This window comes from Haliaeetus albicilla, chromosome 1 (assembly GCF_947461875.1).
Source record: "Haliaeetus albicilla chromosome 1, bHalAlb1.1, whole genome shotgun sequence".
In the NCBI taxonomy this organism is placed as follows: Eukaryota; Metazoa; Chordata; class Aves; order Accipitriformes; family Accipitridae; genus Haliaeetus; species Haliaeetus albicilla.
The window spans coordinates 26,646,656-26,666,255 of record NC_091483.1 but is presented as its reverse complement, the minus strand read 5'-3'; the positions used below and the strand labels follow the sequence as shown (position 1 = coordinate 26,666,255).

General features: G+C 40.7%; 1 protein-coding gene across 1 annotated transcript in view; it reads right to left on the bottom strand.

Annotated features, from left to right (window-relative positions):
- COL25A1 (collagen type XXV alpha 1 chain) overlaps positions 1–19,600 on the bottom strand; it is a 323,161-nt gene that overhangs the window by 78,055 nt on the left and 225,506 nt on the right. The window contains exons 8-11 of the mRNA XM_069782996.1: positions 16,972–17,043; positions 15,978–16,085; positions 12,060–12,095; positions 1,701–1,727 (exon numbers count right to left, since the gene is read on the bottom strand). Coding sequence (XP_069639097.1) covers positions 1,701–1,727; positions 12,060–12,095; positions 15,978–16,085; positions 16,972–17,043 — 243 coding nt within the window. The remainder of the gene's footprint in view (positions 1–1,700; positions 1,728–12,059; positions 12,096–15,977; positions 16,086–16,971; positions 17,044–19,600) is intronic.

Here is a 19,600-nt window from a genome sequence, read left to right as displayed (position 1 = left end):
GTGCATGACATTTCCCCCTCTATTCATATTGGTTAGAGGTTTCTCTAGAAATGGTTTACCCAAAGGGCACCAACACCCAAAGGGAATGCATCCGGAATGGATGCACATGTTTGTCAATGAATAGAATTGTGAAATCCTGTGAAATAAGAAAAGGAAAGGAAGCAAGTCATGAGGGCCTCAAAAAACCTCCAACATTTGAATGCCCAGGAGGCTCCAGCTCATAACAGAGCTGCAAATCAGTAAGAAATAATACAATGGCATCCCAGCGTATCTCCATGACCCAAAATGCTCTCCCCTTACTCCCAAAGCTTCCACTTTGGCATTCCTGTTGCTTCTTTTTGCTGGATGCATGGTCATGACTGCTAGCCACTGCAAAGGGGCTCTAGTGAGCATTTTCACATCTTTGTATAATTCTTCCAGAAAACTAGAAGACAAAGCTCAGGAGGGCATTAAACCATCAGCCTCGATAAACTATCCTATTTATAACTTACGAGACACAGGATGTTAGAAAGTGTAAATAAAGCTGATTCTACCATTCCATGTAAAAGTTTACCATATATTCAAAAGCTCATCAGCACATGGGTTTAGCTGATGCTGTACATGTAAAATACCCTCCTCCCCGAGCTTTAGGGTATAATTTTATAATGGCAACTTAGACATTAGTACAGCTTTACAATGCTGTATTCCTTCATTGCCAAACATGAAGGGTAGTCCTCTCCTTCAGCCTGCAAACTCTGTACAGCTCACAGCAGACAAAATTCCACCAATTCTTACGCTTTGGGATTACATTTTTACACAGCAGCAGGTTTTTCTTTCTTTTCTTCAAAAAGTTCCATTTGAACAGATGCAAGCAAACCTTCACCTTAAAGAATATTATCTCAGAAGAAGAAAAACAGAGGTGACAGCCCTCTCCCATACGTTAATACTACTTAGGCCTTTCCTCTTTCTTTTTTCTTTATACAAATTAAGCCTGTTTTATTAAATATCTTCCATACAACTTTTTAATCTTTTGAAATCAACTAGAAAATGACTTGCCTTGGTAGTGCGTGGGCGAGATGCTGGAAAAGTGCCACTTACTAGCTGTTATTGCTGATGTATCTAGGACTGGTTTAATGGTGTAATTCCATAAATCCTAAACTCACTCCATCAAACTGAGGCAGTCAGCTTTAATGAGCGTAAATAATGCTGAAAGCGTTCCCAGGAAGTCAGGTCTCAGGTTACCGAAGGAACAGGAAGACACCAGCAGACCACCTGAACACCGCCAACCAAGCACCATTTATCAGCAACACCTAGGTCCTTTGTTTCTGCTGGTCAATTTTTTAGTCATATGGCACTGATCTACTTGAGAAAGGACATGCATTTAATCAGAAACTCTATCTCCCCACCTTTCACAAGGTTTTAACTTTGGTTTCCTAGTGGTACCAGTGCATGAACAAGAAAATTATAGTGACCTTTTCACCTGAAAGTTAAGCAGACAGATTGAAAACAGTCTGCTCTACATTGCTTGAACTTCCTATGATGGGGGAAATGAGAAATCTGATGTCTCACATCATATGGCTGCATTTTGCAAAAACAAAATTCAGAGCCTAAACTAACTGATTTAATGCGGTGTACAGTAGCTAATTCCATTCACCTTTTCTGCTAGCAATTTGGCACCAGGAGGAATAATCACTTTCACAGTATTGTTGTTTATACTATACCTTTTGTCCTGGAGGCCCCTCAGGTCCCTGCAAAGGGAAAACAATTCAATTAACATTGTAACTCTAGCCAATTTAAACTGAAATGACCAATTAAAACTGTCTTATTGTGTAAGCATTCTGATCCTGGACTGAAACCAGCTGATGTTTTATACATCAAGGAAAAGTAAAACTTTATGCGCAAAATGCACAATGGATCTTTTCTCTTCTCTTTTGGAACTGATCTAGGAACTAACCGGAAGACTCGAATTTTCCCCCCTTCTAATCTTTTCTCTTCCAACCCATCTGGAAATTTGTCAGCATTAAGATGACTGTGGTTTTTCTCTTTCTGATACCACCTAACAGCCAGTCGTGTGTCCACAGTAATATATCTGCTCAGCAGCATATATTTATGCAAACAAGTATTTTTAAGATAGAGAGTGGCATAAGCCTTAAAATCTCCTCACCTTCTAGGTATCAGCATACATGACTATGTTTTACCCAACACATGATCTGTGCCATTACTTGCAAGTTAAGAGAAAAATCATTAAGAATTAACTTCAGGAATCATTAAGAATGCTCTTGGGAAGTAAAGAATCACCATTTTGTCCCCATGACCTGTGAAGGCAGGAAGACATATCTCAATTCAGGAAAGCTTAACTGCTTAATGTCACACAGAAGTCAAAGTCTCATTGATATTAATAGGACCCATTTCTCAACTGGTGTCTCTGAAGTACCCAGGTGGTTTGTGGCTACAGTGGAGAGAGGAGGCAGCAGGGAAATAGATCAGCCAACCATGTCTTTGACATTTTGGCAGTCTGTTTTGGTAAGAGCCAGACCATGTCTGCTGCAGTTCTTATGCACTTTTTTTCCCATCTTCCTACTATGGGTGCTGGTGCAGTCTGTGGGTGCTGGTGCTATATCAAGCAAAGGGAATTCTAACTCCATGAGGGTGAAAAACAAAAAGCCAAAACCGGAGAATCCAAATCCTTCTGATGCGTGAAAGAATAAAAGAATTCATTGATAGTAGAACTGCAATTATTCAGAAAAACAAAAGGATTGCTGCTTTGAAATGCAGGGCCAATTTTATTCCTAAGGTAGCATGAAGTTAGGCAGACTCCTCCACTATTAGTAGACACAGGGCTTGTTGGAACATTGCTTGGATGCAACTTTAAACTGCTAACATGAAAAAGCTCCACTGGTGGTAGTTCTGGGTCCTGGATCCACTGATGTGGATGAAAGCCTTGCAGTTTTAAATGTGGATTCATATGTCTGAGGCATCAAGCCTTGCAAAAGCATATAGATTAGTGTTGCTTCTTGAAACTTTTGCCTGATTGTCTCAGCAGAACTAGGGTCTTGTAAGCATCTCGTTTTGACTGTAGGGACAGATTTTGTTAATGGAAAGCTACCTGTGAGGTGCAGGGTGACAAGTTTACTCCCTTATCTTCAAAAGGAAGCAAAAGTACCCAAGCACTCAGCACTGGTCATGATCAGAGCAGTGAGTAGAGTGATAATCTGCTTTTTCAGACTGGAGAAAAATCCCCCCAGCCCACTGCATTTCAAAAAACCTCCTGTTTAAATCAGGTCTTCTTTTCAGTAAGTGCCTGAATTCTAACCCTAAGATTTGCTAGAGGTTGAGGACACCAGTAATACTGAATGTGGTCAATGAAGGTCAGCCTATTTCTTAAGCACTGCTTGCAAACAGTCTCCAAGAAAGCTGAAGATAGGGAAAAAACTAGGTAAAACAAATCAAGAGGATGTTGGTAGGTGAGAGTGGCCCGTTGGGTAAGGAACCACGGATATAACAACATACTCCACAAACAGGTTTTTTCCCTTTATTCCAGAGAAGGAAGAAAGTTTGTTCCAGTGCCTGACGCCATGGCAGGTGATGAACCAGCAATCCTCCCCTTCTTCTGTGAGAAAGATGTAAATTTGGCTAACATCTTAAAAACTCCAAGAAATTAATGCTCAAACTAGAGCTTTCCTACATCACCATTACCAGAATAGGCTCCAAACGTCTATGTCCTAGGCATCAGTTATCTGTTGACCTTTTGCGTATTAACCAGTTGCATTTTGGGGGTATTTCAGGTCTTACGAAAAATCTGTCCATCAGTAGGCCAGACTGAATACAGAACAACTGATGACTACTTTCATGGCTCATACCTGCTACTTTTATGTCCGAGGAATGGATATTGCCACTTCAGTTTCTAACTGCTTAAGAAGCTAATAAAACCTAAAGACATTCAGCTATATTAAATTACCATTTGGGAGCCCTCAATACAAAGTTACTATTTGAAGGTAAAATGATCATTCATTTATTAATACCGTCCCCCAAAGTAAACTGTTAAATGTGCCGCTCTGTTGAGCACTTTGTGCCTGCTGCTTGCAGCTGTCAGCCTGTGGGATGGATATAATTCAAGACATTGCAGATGTCTCCAGGAGAAGACCTTTCCCCAGAATTTCCCCCTCACCATTGCCATCATTCCAGCTCCTCCAGAGGATTTATTGAATAAGAAAATATTTACATAGAAGCATAGTCTTGCTCTTATTGTGCCTTTAAAATGAATCAGAGAAAAGAAGCAGTAGATACTTATCAATAAATATTTTATACAATTAGCAGTTTTCCATTTCTGGTACTTAAGCCTTTACTCTGACTGGTAATGGCTCTGGTGTCTCATGCCCATTGAGCTACTATGCCGCTTGATGACCAGAACAGTTCTTAACAATACATCTACCTTCAGAAAAGGTATGCTCAGAAAACCAACTGCAATTAAAAGCTTACCTAAAGTGATACACTTCACAATTTACACATAATAATGTGCTGCTTATCCTTTGAATGTTCAGACTGTAAACCATAGCTGAATAGGAACAATTTTTCTTTAAAGCACTGCTCCCTAGCATTGGGAAAGAAGCTCAAAGCCACTGGAAACTTAGCAGGTCATCCACTGACAGCTTCCATCCCTCCCCCACAGAAGCCTCCCAGCAGCCACTTAAATTGAAAACCTGAAATTAAATTACTAACAGAAAAAGACTTCAAAAAACTGTAAAACACTCCGGAATTGCTGTAAAGTGCCTATTTTCTATGTTACCTACATTCTCTGAGCAAGAGACTGAGAGGGCTGAAAATTTTGGTTGTGAGAGTTGCCCAGAATAGGAGGATAACTAAATATAATAAAAATTTAAAATAGTTCTCACTGTTTCAGATATGAACACTTCAGAAGAACACTTTGCCATCATGTGCAATAGAGTAATCTAGCTAGGCAGCTATGACAAGCTATTGCACGGCTTCACTGAATTAGGTTCTCATTCAAATGGCTCCTCAACAGATGGAAAAAGAAGGTGCATTGCTCCAAAGAAATTCAACTGCTATCTGTTTCTCTGGAGATGAAGAATTAGTTGATAGTTACTTAAGCACTTGGAAAACTGGGTAACCAAGGATAAACAAATGTTCATAAAAGTCTGTGTAATTTTGTTTTTAAAAGGTAAAATATTTCCACTATGAATGCCATTATTCAATCACTGTTTTCTGAAATCAACAGACCTCCAGAGCTTGTATCATGTCAAACCTTGGCATCACAGAAATGACTGAATGAAGTTGGACACTTCAGTTGGACCTTGACAAATAACTATCTGGAATAAATACAACCCCCCCCCCCCGAAAATACTGACCTAAATGTAGTTAGAACAAATGTTCTGAGTCCAGAATTCTTCCTAGACCTCCCTTCTAATGTTACAATTATATTTTCCTTTTAAGCTTACTCTGTTCATTGTGCTTCAGCAAGCTTCAAAACAAGAAATAATTCTGCCCTGTAAAGGTTAAAGTTGCAGTTTCAAAGCACAGTAATTCAGGGTGTGATACATTAGCAAAAGCCTCTCAAGGTGTTTTTGTATTCAACTTCTAGTGACTCAGTTGCTTAACATTTAAAAAATGTATGAAATAGAAAGTTTGGGCATTTTCAATTTGCAGGTCTGGGGTAGCAGTAATGATTATTTTACAAGGTATCAGAGTTTACGGACAGTGAGCGCAAACACCAAATGAAAATGCCTAACACAAATATAATGAAAAAGTGAATGCTTTTGTATACTGAAAAAGTTATACAGCAAAAACATCACAATGGTGCAATACACTGTCATACAAAAATTCTCTTATTCCAAAGCTTTGCAACCCCCACACCCGCAAAGTCCTATTTTTCTAAAATTCCATACTTCCTATGTAAAGTGAAAGCTCTTTGTAACTAGAAAGCCTGTAGGAGGTACTGTATCTATATTTCTGTGGGACAAAAGAAGTTCCAAGACTGTCCCTGAGAACAGATATTTCCCCTTTGGTGCCTATAAGAATCGTTAAACACTTAGAATAGAATCACAGAACAATATAGGTTGGAAAAGACCTTTAAGATCATCAAGTCCAACTGTAAACCTGACAATGCCAAGTCCACCACTAAACCATGTCCCTAAGTGCCATATCTACGTGTATTTTAAATACCTAAAGGGATGGTGACTCCACCACTTCCCCGAGTAGCCTGTTCCAATGCCTGCCAACCTTTTCAGTAAAGAAATCTTGCCTAATATCCATTCTAAACCTCCCCTCCACAACTGGAGGTCATTTCCTCTCATCCTATCTCCAGCCACCTGACAGAAGAGACCAGCACCCACCTCACTACAACCTCCTTTCAGGTAGTTGTAGAGAGCGATAAGGTCTCCCCTCAGCCTCCTTTTCTCTAGACTAAACAGCCCCAGCTCCCTCAGCCGCCTCATAGGACTTGTGCTCCAGGTCCTTCACCAGCTTCGTTGCCCTTCTCTGGACACACTCCAGCACTCAATGTCTTTCCTGTAGTGAGAGGCCCAAAACTGAACACAGTACTCGAGGTGTGGCCTCACCAGTGCTGAGTACAGGGGCGCGATCACTTCCTTACTCCCGCAAACCAGTTTCTTACCAGTCTAACTTCATAAAGAACTTAAGAAGAAAACCTGAACTAGCAGATGTACCTGAAGAGGAAAGCACAGGTTTCATACAAGGTATTCATCTGCATTTCAGTGGAGCCTGTGTTCTACCTGCTGATCCCATTTTCTGTGTGTAACTGGCACACAGTGTAATTCTGGAAACCTGTTCCTGTGTGGTTGAGGAGTGTTTCATAAAGACTGCAATTTCTAGAGTACTAGTATTGAAATCTGCAATGCTTTAGTATTGATGAATCACCTAGATAAAAGAACGACCAGCTAAGAAAACAGATTAACTATGACGGGAAATTCATCTAACTTCTGATTAAGCAGTGTCCCCTTCCCATGCTATCTACCTTAATTGATAAAAAGAGTGGCAATAACTATTAATTAGTGCTCAGGCAGAGCTTCTTATCATCATTCTCTTAGTCATTGTTGTGGCAACCATTACTGAAGTACAGAGGTTACAATGCCGAAGACTATTGTTCCTGAGATTTCCTGCAAGTTAAGGCCAATGAAATTGTATTAGGGAAAAAAGAACAGTTGCTGTGAGAGGCACAGGCTGAGAATTTCCACTTCATCTGCTAGTTCTTAGTAAACTTTTGCAGCCAAACAGCTTAAGAACAACACCTTATAAAATTTACTATGAACGTGCTACCAGAATGAAACAAAGAAGGCTGCTGCAGAACTCTGGCCATTGAAAACAAAATCACAATTAGTAGTTTCCCAGAGGAGCTATGAAGATTCACACCAGCTGAGGATCTGGCCTTGACCGTTGGCCTGAAAGACTGAATTGAAGCCAGCAGCGGTTCCCAGTCAGTTCTGCCTGGTCCCTGTGAGTTCATTTTGTTCATTTTAACATAAGATGAAAAATGGATATTAATTCATTTTAAAGATGTGACATTTTGCAGACTTAACTGCAAGGTTACACTTTTCCACTGTCTTTCACAAAAAAGGCAATATCCTTTGGAAGAACATCCTTCTTATTCTGAATAACTAGTAAAAGCAGTAACATTAGGTCTTACTTTCTTGAACAGATGCCCAGCAAGACTGTATAAGCACAAAACTACTAGTTTGGAAGACAATACATCTTAAAACAGAGGGATTTTGCATTTGGGTTAATCATTATAGTATAGATTTCTTTTGCAAAGAGACACCTTTACCTGAATTCTCTGGTTATTCTGGAGTGTTCTGTTTATGCAAAACATCTGTAAAATTACTTATCTGTCTTTAAAGCCAATTTGGGGGGATAAAATAATATACGGGTTTTTTTCAGTGGCAAGAAGTGGTTGATTCACACACTGAACATGTTTAAATTTACTTCTTTTCCAAGGAGCTGAAAACATTGTAAATTTTGATCTTCCAAATTTTTATTACTATGCACTAGTTTAAAGTATTTTAAACATAAAAGCACGAAACACTCTCCACATGGAAATTAGAAACAAAAACAGCCCATGTACAGCTTCTATCCTATTGCAGCTCATGAATCTGAAAATGTCAATCTATCAGTGTCAGTCTTTGAGATTGCTCATCACTGACTCACTTTAAGTTCTCATGAATAGTCTGCAAGCAGAAATCCTAGCCCTCGGGTAGAAAAGAATCACAAATTCATTTATAATTCATTCTGAAAGTGAGAAGATAAAACAGAAAAACTCTTGTGTGGTATTTAAGAGTCCTTATCACCAGGAAGAGCAGACAAATGACATGGGAAGAAAGATGAAATATGAGAGGCAGTACACAACTTTACTGAAAAGGTTGAAAAGCTAAGGAAACTACTGGCCTTCCCTCTTGCATAGCGTACATTTTGCTAGTTCCACATAACATTTCAAAACTTAATCCCTTTGGTCGCCCCACTGCTTGGCCTCCCTCTGACTTCTCTTAATCCTTTCTGCACAGAGGAATGATACCTTCAACTCTTGTAGAAAGTAGATCTGCAGGGCTTTCAAGTGCCATGGAAACCAGACACAAATTACCACTAACTAGTCATTCTTACATTTCCTTCTAACATTAAAGATGCATACAGTCACACCTTTCTAACTTAAACCTAAGCCTCCATTCTTACCTGAAAAGAAACTGAACTCTCTTGGCTCAAAAACAGATTCTTCCTGACACAGCAACATACAGAGCCAAAAAACCCTTGCAAACAGCTCTCCCAAACATCTGAACTGCAAGGATAGAAGAGCAATAGAAGCACACTGGCACTCCAACAATCTGGAAAGATTTTCAACAGGGGATGAGAGACCCCTGTAAGCAACAACTAGCTTTCCTAAGCTTCTCCTCCCACGACTCTGCCCCAACCCACACATACTTACATTGGAAATTGGGAAAAAGAGAAGCCATTCCCTGTCTTCAAGGCAAATTTCCCTTGTGTACCTAAGACAGGCTAAGCTCTCTCGTGTCAAATCAGAACTCATGCCAGAGAACTTAAATGTCATTCTCTGTATATGGTCCAAGCAGACCTCCCCTGCCTGAGAGGCAAAAAGGTTATTACTGCCCCCTCTCTCAACATCATCTGAAACATGATTTTCTTTTTCTTTATTGACACTGAACTTCATTACAAATTAAGGAGAACATGGCAGCAGATTCGCAGTTGGAGTAAATTGCCACTTCTTCACTAGAGCTACTGGATTTCCAACTTCACTGAAAAGAGAACATGAACATTCCCAGAACTCCAAATGCATTCAAATTATTTCAACTTTTTGTGAATCAGGGCACACATTATTTGAGTAGGTCACAAGTTACTCAACATGTGTAGTAGGCTTCTGGTACATTCTGAGACACAAGCTAGGAAGCACTGTTATGTCATTATCTACTATCTTGTGCTCTTCAAGAAATTTATTCCACTTCTTGTAAGAAGAGAAAATAGAAAACTAAGTAATTTCAAGCTGTGACATTGTTGATTCACAGGTTAAAACTGAGTTTACCAGCTCTATCAACAACCTGTACCTTCATCTAGAAATACCAAGGCATGTTACCAAATACAGGTGTTAAAAATGCTTTTGAAAGAGAAAAGCTTCTATCCCCTTTATTATAATCGGGCTTGCAGCTCTTCTTAACTTGAACAGCACCATGGCACTTAAAGCTGCTGAGGGTGTGATCCTATAGGCTACGAACAGCCTTCAGCTTCCACAACCTTCAGCAAGTACATCCAGACTGTAGGGATTGTTTCACAGCATCTGGTGCTCTCCTTGGCTCTGTCCTGCCTCCATCCTGGACAAAGAACCAGAGTACATGCCACAGTACTTGCTTCTTACTGGAAAGGGCCTTGGACATGTGGGGAAGTAGGAAACCACTGTACACCCCAACAAGTGGACCTCTGGAAGACCAGGACTGGTAGTTCCTTATGGGACCCACTGACTTCACAGTTTCATTTTCATCAGGAAGAAAAAACCAGGAAGCTAATTCAGGCTTCAGACTCTTGGTGTGAAACAGAGGCAAGTCCTTATAAAAGAATTCCTGCAGAATTAACCTAGAAGCTCCTCCAGGCAGAGGTCTCCATTTTCATTTACTTTGAAAAGCTAATACGTGGATAATCCAGAAAAAGTATCTCAGGTAGGCAGAGGCCTGTGTTCTCCACAGCAAACTATACCTGTTTTCTCTGGCAACACAGTTTTACAGCATACTTGTGGGGAAATCAGCCATTTCTGCAGTAGTGTCTCAATTTCCAATATGGAAATAGAGAGATATCTAAGTGCAGAAATGCATGATGGAAGGTGTCAGGAGCAGCTAGAAAGCACCTGAATAATTGTAGCACTTTCCACAGTGAAGAGAGTCTGGAAGTCTGTACTGGCATAAAAAGTATGTCAGAAGCACCAAGAAGGATAAAAAGAAATTAATTACCTCCCTGATACTCTTATGTTCTTTACTTGATCTATACACAATCTAACATTTAAGCCATCAGACTGACTTTTAGAGCAGGCATTTGGAGTTGGAAATTCATGTAATCTGGGCTCTTTCTGTAACTCAAGCTTGCTGATTCGATTTTTAAAACACCTTTTCTCCCCATTTAAACACACCTGCATTTAGAGAAACAGATCAGTAGCAGTTCTTTAGTTCTTACACACACAGATGGTTACTTTAGACCAGTGGCACTCTTCTAAACACGGAGACTAAAAGGTGACGGACTATGTTTTGCTTTAAAAGCCTTCAGGGATTCTGTGACCCTGAAGATCTGGTCTTGAATAGAAAGAAGACACTGTTGCAGAATCTGAGTGAGCTTTGTCCAGAGGTCAAATAGGAGAATATTCCAAATAAAACAAAACAAACAAAAACCTCTCCCTTCCCAGCTATTGCACCTATTATTAACAGGTGCTCAGAAACCAAAAGGACAGAACAAAAAAGAGCCTGGAAGCATGCTTGAACACTAGGTGGTACCTTTGGGAGGCTTTGATTTTGGTTTTGTTAAATCATTATCTCAAAACGAAAAAGTACAGGACTTTAACTGCTTGATCACAGCAGGTATTTCCAAGTCTCAGATCTTAGTTTTTTCTTCCAAAAGATATTGGATTTTGTCAATTCAAAATGTTTTGCAATTTGTCAAGGTAAAATATCACACACCTCTTTAAAACTTCATAAATTCAAACAGATAGCAATCATATCTGCACTGATTGCTAGGCATATAATCTTCCTTCTCAGAAGCATTCAGGAATCAAAACCACATGCCACAGGCTACAATTCTGTCATCTCTCATAAAAATAAGAATGACCATGAGTGTTTAGGGAGATCTTAAGGGATAAAAAACCACCGCATGTTTCACAGTTCTGGGAATATGTGACAGGCAGAAACTTCTGATGCCTTACCCTGTGGCTGAAGCTGATTTACAACCAGTGGAGCTTCAATTTGCTTCCAAATGAATAGGGTTAATTAGTTCCTGATGCAACAGAAAACATCTACTCCCATATCCGAATATTTGTAAAAAATGCATTCATTTGGCTGTTACATTCTCACACACAGGAAAAAACCAAAACCTCAGGAGAGGAGAATATTCTGAGAGCTTCGGTATGCTGTGCTGTGTCTTCACTGTTCCATCAGGCAAAGGGCCAGAGCTATTGCCACAGAGACAGCTGGGATTTTGGCCCTTAAAGCAAGTAGATGGTTCTTGTGCTGCTCAACAGTCTCAAGGTAGAAACAGCTCAACTTCAGAGACAGTGATAAGTGGGGGCTACGAACTGGGGACACCTGGCTTGGCTGTTCTTTGCTTTGCTGTGCCCTTAGCTGTTTTATTTCCCTCTACTTCTGCAAGCTTAAAGAAGAAGTTGGCCTTATGTGACAGGCGACTGTATGTAAAAAGAGGATGTTTTTCTCATGTGTTCTTCACAAATGTCTGTGACAAAGGAAGGTTAAGAAATACAGACCTATAAAGCTTTTTGGAATTTCACATTTTAAAAAGTGTATGTCATGTATCTGTTACAGTTTCTTAGCAAACTGGAAGAGAAAAGCACTTACTGTCAATCCTTGTTCTCCTGGTTTTCCTGGTTCACCCTTAAAATAAAAAAAAGGAGTGAATAATTTCAGTAACAAGTCTTGAATTCTGTTTTCTACCTAATAATAAAGTACCTTAAAAATTCCATTCTTAAACAGGTATGGCAACGGACTGCACATTAAATATATTATTTTTTTGCTTTTTAAAGTAGTAGGCCAAATCTCAGACATTTCAAGAGGCAAAGTACTATTTCACAATCATGTAATGGTATAGTTCTTGAGGCAACAGTTAAGTGTTGGTGTCCTAACTCTATCCCTTGGTTCCAAACATAATATTCCATTCCAGTCAGTGGTGCTAAAGGACACAGAGAAAGGTTATTTTCACATATGTGCTGAATCCCACTGTTTACATATTCCAAAATTACTGCTCTGTGTCATCACCTCAGTCAGCAGGCATAACTTACCGTTGCAAATTATCGTGTTCCATAAACCCATAAATACTGGTATTTTGAAGCCATGCAATAATTACTCAGCTGTTAAATACCTGGGTTGGCTTTCAAAACAATAACCCATCATTTTTCCAATGTATTCTCTTCCTGTGGGCACAGCTCTACCTAAACTCAGAATCTATCTTCTCCCCTTTCTTCCCATTTGAACACATACAACAGTCTGTAGAGACAGTAAAACATGTCAGTCGTACAATATGGGCTAAAAATACCCATCCAAAAAAACAGAGTTCCTATAATTTCAGTGATCTGGTTTATAGATCACTCCCTTGTAAACCCAGCAGAGCATAGGGCATTCCACATGCTGTTGTATCAGCACAGCTGCATGATCTTTGTCATAAAAGAAAACCTGTCAAAAAACTGATGAGAACTGTTCTGATGCTGTTCTTGGTAACCGAAAAGAATCAGAATTGCTTCTCTGGGTATGTGTGCATAGCATTCAGAAGCAAACACGTAGCATCTGCAAACACACTGAGATACCCAGGAAGGAGAAACCACACAAGCACAGGTTTTTGACAGCTTGTTGGACTTTTCAGCTCACTCTGAAGCTTTGCTAACTTAGGTATACAGCAATCACACAGCCTGAAGTGAGCATCAAGATATCCCCATAAATGTTGGGAAATAATTGTGAAATAATTTCAAGAGTTTGTATCATATTGTATCGTCTTATTACCAGCAAAACCCCTTGCTCTTCTTTTACTTCTTTTTGGAGGCGTTAATGTTTCAAAGTCTTTGTGCTGGTGTCTGTGCAGTGCAAAGGGAAGTCACCTATTCCAGGTATCACTCTGTAGGAAGGCAAGTATGTTCTGTTTCCAACAGGTTCTTCAGTTGACATGCAAAGAAAGTCTTAGCAAAAGGCTGCACGACCCCTTCTTACACCCCTACTCTTCCTTGGTGCTCTCTCTGCTGGCGATAGGCCCAACAGCATCTCCCTAACACTCCTACCTCTTCAGCTCTAAAGATTTCATGCCCGAGAAACTAATACATTCACATCTCTAGAAACTTGAAGTATCTGTAACAGGATGCACGCTTCTGGGATGCAAGGTGGTGATGACACAGACGGAGACGTGTGGGCACAGATGGAGACGTGTGGGCACAGATGGAGACGTGTGGGTACACAGGCTGCTCCTCAACCCTGCTACACTGTGGAAGAGAAGTAATGGTGGCTGTTGGAGTTGCTCCCTGTGCCTTGCTGCCTTGGCTGCCCGACTTTCTCAGGATACACAGCAAATGTATAGGCATGGAGGAAAGCAAGGGCCAAAACATCATCTTATAGCTCTGGTGATTGTAAAGCTCCTTGCTTGGGAGGGACAGGCTGGGAGAGAAGCCCCTGCTTTGCCTAGCACTGCAAAAGAGGAAATGACTGCCTTCTAATGGTGGTTGGCCACTGTAAGCACATCCTTCTATAGCTGTGTGGTACTGCAACATCCCTGCTCAGAACGCAGTGTGGCTATTGTTTTGTTGTTCATCTCTTTAGCTCAGAGGTTCATGCACGCCTTTTAAAAATACAAAGCTGTCACTACCTCTCGGCTAAGTTTTCCCTTTACGGCTCTCCTGCTTGACTGTATATCACATAGCCATGCAGGAACAAGCCTTTTGAGAATCAGCAACATTAACCTGAGGGTACAGGACAGTAGCAACGAGCAGGATGGTAACAACAGTCAGCAATCTGGATGGTTTCTATCCGAGTGCTTGTTTGTAACCGATTCTAAAGCAGTATTATGAACAGATTTTCCATAATGCTATAGGGTTTAAGATAGCCACAGCTTAAAAAACTATAAAAAGAAACTCTCTCTTGCCATCTAAAGTAAAAATCACTACAGAACTATTATAAAATGGAATGACCTCATTGCATAAAATGCATTACTTTCCTGTTATGAGAAACACTAATGTTCCCTTTGGTAAAAAGCACAAAACCCCAAGCAACACACAGTCACGTTGTAATCAGCAACACCAGCTGATTCTGCTAGCCTCTTGTATGCGAATTATAAAAATGGTATCACTGCAGTCAGAAATGGGTTCTGGTTTCAGTCTCACCCTCACTACATCAAACCAGAAGCAACTCTGCTGACCGCAGTCAATTTTCCCGCATTAAAAGAACACAAGGGAGGCCCAGATGAGGCCCAAAGCCTGATGTGCTGCAGGACTAACAAGAAATGAGTAGGTGGTCAAAGTAAAGCATCACAATGGAAGCAACAAACTTTTAATGTCATTTCATAACCTTGAGCTAGAACTTAGAAGGGCAATGATGGTAAAAAACCAAGCCAAACCAAAACAACAACAGCAGCAGCAACCCTAGAGTACTACAGGTCTTAATTGGCAAGTCTTGCTGGATTTTCACAGGAAATTATAGCAGAGTCTTACTATTATCATCATGTTATATTATATTTGTACAGTTAGTACAATTTCAGACAAGGCAACCTGAATAGGGCCAGAATAGGAGTGTAGATATTTTCTTTCTTGGTTTTACCTAACAAGGCCCTACAGGGAAATTTTATGCCTTCCTGTCCTGGCCCCACATAATGAGCTATGCTTTTTCTTCAAAAAAGCTGTTTCTGTTTCCAGTGCTGGTCCTCACCTTGCTAGTTCCCTATGTGTCTTCTTGGCCGTGATCTTTACTTATCATGGGGTGTGTGTGGGTGTGCGTGCACGCACGCATCTGTACATGTGGCATTTCAGTTGTCACCTCTCTTTCCTGTGTTGTGATTCCATTTCCACACTGATAACACAGTGGCATTCATGATGAAAAGAGAGGTACTTCTTTCGAAAGAATGAAAATTAAGGAGGCTACAAAATATAAAACCAAAACCATACTCATATTTAATCATCAGGTCACAAAGTGCCACAGGCGGTGGCTCTAATCCTGTCTCTAAAACAGACAATAAGCAATACACTGGATTTTGGTGGTTGTTCTAATGAAATATGGGGGATGAACCAAAGAAAATGGTACTGTCCTACTTGTGTAAGATGGCAGAATCTGTCTCCAAACTTCATCATACATTGGGCAGCATTTAGCAGTTTATTATGTTGATTCCATTATTTTTGAGGCTAAATGATTAGGAAGCGAGAAGTCAAGCCCATTCATGTTCCAGCATCTCAAGTTCAGCTTTATCTTGAAGTATGAGTAGAAACATTTACTCCTTGTGGAGGGGCAGACCCTCCTCACGCAGCTATTAAACATCAGTGAGCAACTGAGAAACCTTAGAATGTGCAGGGAAGCTGTCAGGGTTGGGAGGCAAGGAACCCAGGTGTTACTCTTGGCCTTGCTATGAACTTGCTCTTTGTGTGTGGGACTCCAGGTACACCGTGAAATCTGCCCGCGGTTCAGCTTCCACATATCTTTCTTGCCAACCTTACCTCAGAAAACATCTTTGAAACTGAGCTGGCATACACTTGAGAGGAATTTGGACACCATGACAGCAACAGACTAACTTACCGGTATGCCAGGCATCCCACGAGGACCATCTTTGCCAGTATCTCCTGGGGGACCTCTGGGTCCTGGTGGCCCTGGAGGCCCAGGGGGTCCAGCTTGTCCTTGATCCCCCTAAACCGACAAAAAACTCATCACAAGTTTGCTTTAGAGGCATCAACCACACAAAAAGACATTGATCTACCCAGAAAGAGCGCAAGACAGGCTGGAAGAAGCTGCCATGAGCTGGACAGTGGCTTCTTCACTGCTTATGGCAGAGACTGCACTTTGCTTTGAAGACGAGGGGGTTGTATCTGTCCAGTGCAATCAGCCACAGAGCAGAAGGTTCAAATTCTAAACTACTTGTCCTACCACAGAACATATGCCAAAATTTGGGGCAGCCTTGCAATATTTTACTCATCTAGCTCCCCAGAGCAAGTAACTGTTTTCAATAAGCAGCTGTTTGCTTCGCAATTGGCAAAATCATAACAAAGCTGAGGTAAAAAAGAAAAGTCACATGTGAGAATATGCAGTTTGCATGGCAATTTTCCAAGCCCATCAATGATGCATGGATAGATTTCAAAAATGAGCATGGAAAATAACTGCTTTTCCACAAAGTTGTAGATAATATTTCATCTGTTTTGGGGAGCTGTTTTATAGTGACAATTAGCTAAGTCTTCTATTGATTTTTTCCTATTAAGTTGTAAAAGCCAATTTTCAAGAGAGTTGCCAAAACATATTACCTTCCCCCTTAAAAAAAAGACATCAAAAAATGGTGCTCAAGTTATTTAAGTTCCAGCACACCACTGCAAACCGCTAAAAAAAGCTGACTGCATCTTAAAAGTGGATCGTTTAGCAAAGCTACCCATAGCCTTTTAATTGTTAATATCATTAACAGTTTCTTCATTCCAAAACATTTTCAAATGAACAACCTGCTATAAGAAGGCATCTGACAAAAAGGTACAGCAAAGAGTAAATTGAATGTAAAGAAGAACCAGACTCCAGTGAGATGAAGCACTACCTTAATGAGGCGGCGTTTAATGAGCTGCTGATCAGCAGAGAGAAACCCATGATTGATTTTAGGAAACACCATCTGATCAGGCAGGTGAGGTCAAAGGTTGAAGATCAGAGATGAGAGAATTGAAGAATAGACATCAGAAGGCCCGAGAAAGAAATAAAGACATATTCATTAGATTTGTAATAGCTAAAATAATATAAACCGGTGCTTCTGCCTGACAGAAACTGTGCATTTTCTTTTGAGGAAATTTACCTCTAATGTACAGGACAGACTGCTTTATAATTTAATCATATACAATGAGTTAACTGTGTAACTTTTGTATCCCCAGATTTCCTGTGAGAATTCTTTACGTGTATTAATTTTTTCACTACCTGGGCTCTAAAAATCAGTATTTTTATATGCTGTTCTTTCAGCAAAGCTTCTAGAGACAAAGCACCAGTTCAACTTTCAGTCAGATTTTCTAACCAGCATATTGTGCCATGAAGAATGGTGTCATTTTTATAAGGACTGGAGTTCCAGCTTGACCAGATTGCTTCAATCCTTCCTGCTTAATTTGCAAATGCGCTTTGAAAAAATCTGTATGTACAGATTAAACCTCTGATATCTCACACAAATAGCTGACTCTACATGTAACCAGTATAGAGTTCACTGACATTTTCAACACTTCTGTATGCCTCAGGGAAGCAGAACTACAGAAAAATCTGATCTGAAAATAAAATACTGACCAAGATCACGGGGAATGTGGGTGTTTCCAGGGCTAACACTATACACCGTTACGGATTTGATCCCATGCTCTGCATCAGGAGTACTTATACCAATGCAAAGGCAGTGAGGGTTGACTTAGGTCCACCATAAGGATTCATTGGTATTCAACGGTAAAAACAATTTTTCATGTGCACTTTTATGCTGATACAGAGAGACCTGACTGAACAGGTACGTGTCAGCCACAAACCTTGACGGTGAGGATCTGATTACTGTGCAGAGCAGCGACTGTGGGGAAGCCTGGCAGACCCTAGGGACACAGCATAACATGGTACCAAAACAGCACAACACAAACATCACAGAGACAATTTGCTAACAGACAAACAAAACGAACACTATGTTTAGTATACCCCACATTTGCCTACTGACAGGAAACAGCCTCTCTGTCATATGGGAAACAGAGTTAGGTTTGCACTACAGTGCAGATACAGGTGGTTACTTTACAACAAGAATATCAAGAGATTTTAGAAGGAGCAGTCCCACAGAGGTGACTTTTCTTAAAATTACAATAAATTGTTATGATCTTCTGACAGTTGTTAGACTATCAGCCAGCAGATGACTGAGCCATTTTAAATTAAAATGTGCTACAGCACTTCTAGAGAGCTACATAGAAGGTTTTGACTCTGGATTGTTGCAGAATTTGACAGCAGTGACGGTGGATTTTGAAGCACTTTGTATAATTAACATCCTGCTCCTCACGTTCTGTTTAACATATGACATTCAGCACATAAACTGGTAGTACATACACAATTATAAACACTGAACAACAATCTACTGCTAGGTCTTGGGTATTCTGGAATGGCCACGGTCAACATTTTCAAGACATACATAGCAGCATTTTCATATCCAGGGCAAAATTTTTTCCCTCAAGCGCTGTATGCTGCATATGGTTTCTCATATCCTACTCTACCAACATGTGCAGAGCTTGTACTGTACTGGTACAAAAAAGAAGAATGTGGTGATCGTGGCCTGCTGTGACAATACAAGGGGTGAATTTTGCTCTCAGTTCAACACCTTTCTTGTGCTGCCTTGTAGGGTGTGAATTAGACCTTCTAATAAAGCTGAAACCATACGCAGCTGAGCAGTGAACTCCTAAAGAAAGAAATGCCAAAGTCCTCTCCTTGCCCTTAGCACAGCACAGTCTGAAGCAGAGGCTTGTTCAATGGCTGAGACACATCAGGCTGAGGAACACAGAACAAAACGTAGCCTGGTAGCACTAAGCTCCCTACGTGCATGCGCGCACGCTTGTCACCTCTATGAGGTGGAGCTGGTGGCACAGCCCCTCTGTAAGGCCTGGAGTGTATGGCTGCAGGGTTTCAGCTTGGCACCTCCAAAAGCAAAGGCTGCACCTGGCTCTGGCTGCCAGACAAGGTGGCTTCCGAGAAGTCCTGCATGAAGGCTCTGCTGGGGCAACCCACGCTGCCACAGTGCACAAGCCCTTTGCAGCCCAGCTGGCCTGGTGCAAAGCACCAACAGGCAACAGCAGCCTGCCAGGTCTCTCAGCTGCAGCAGATTCTTTTAACACGGCAAATATTTGCTCTGTTCATCTCCACATGCAATCACATCAGAGATCCTCTGGATCACAAAGACCGCACCAGTCTCTACAAAAAAAGGCAGAGTAACTTTCTGATGCATGCGTGTCCTTCACTAGCACCTTCGAGTTGCGTTCAGCAGCTTTATTCCTCATACACAGCCATCAGATGAGGAAGCTGAGACCCTTTAAGTGGATCCCATAAAGCCAGTGGCATTTTTACCAGCCTTTCCACTTTGTTCTTACAAACTGTGGTGAGGCTAACTGCATTGCTCAGTGACCTGAAATCTCCTCTTTAGAAACAAATAAAAAGAAAACAAAACCAAAAAAGGCTAAAGC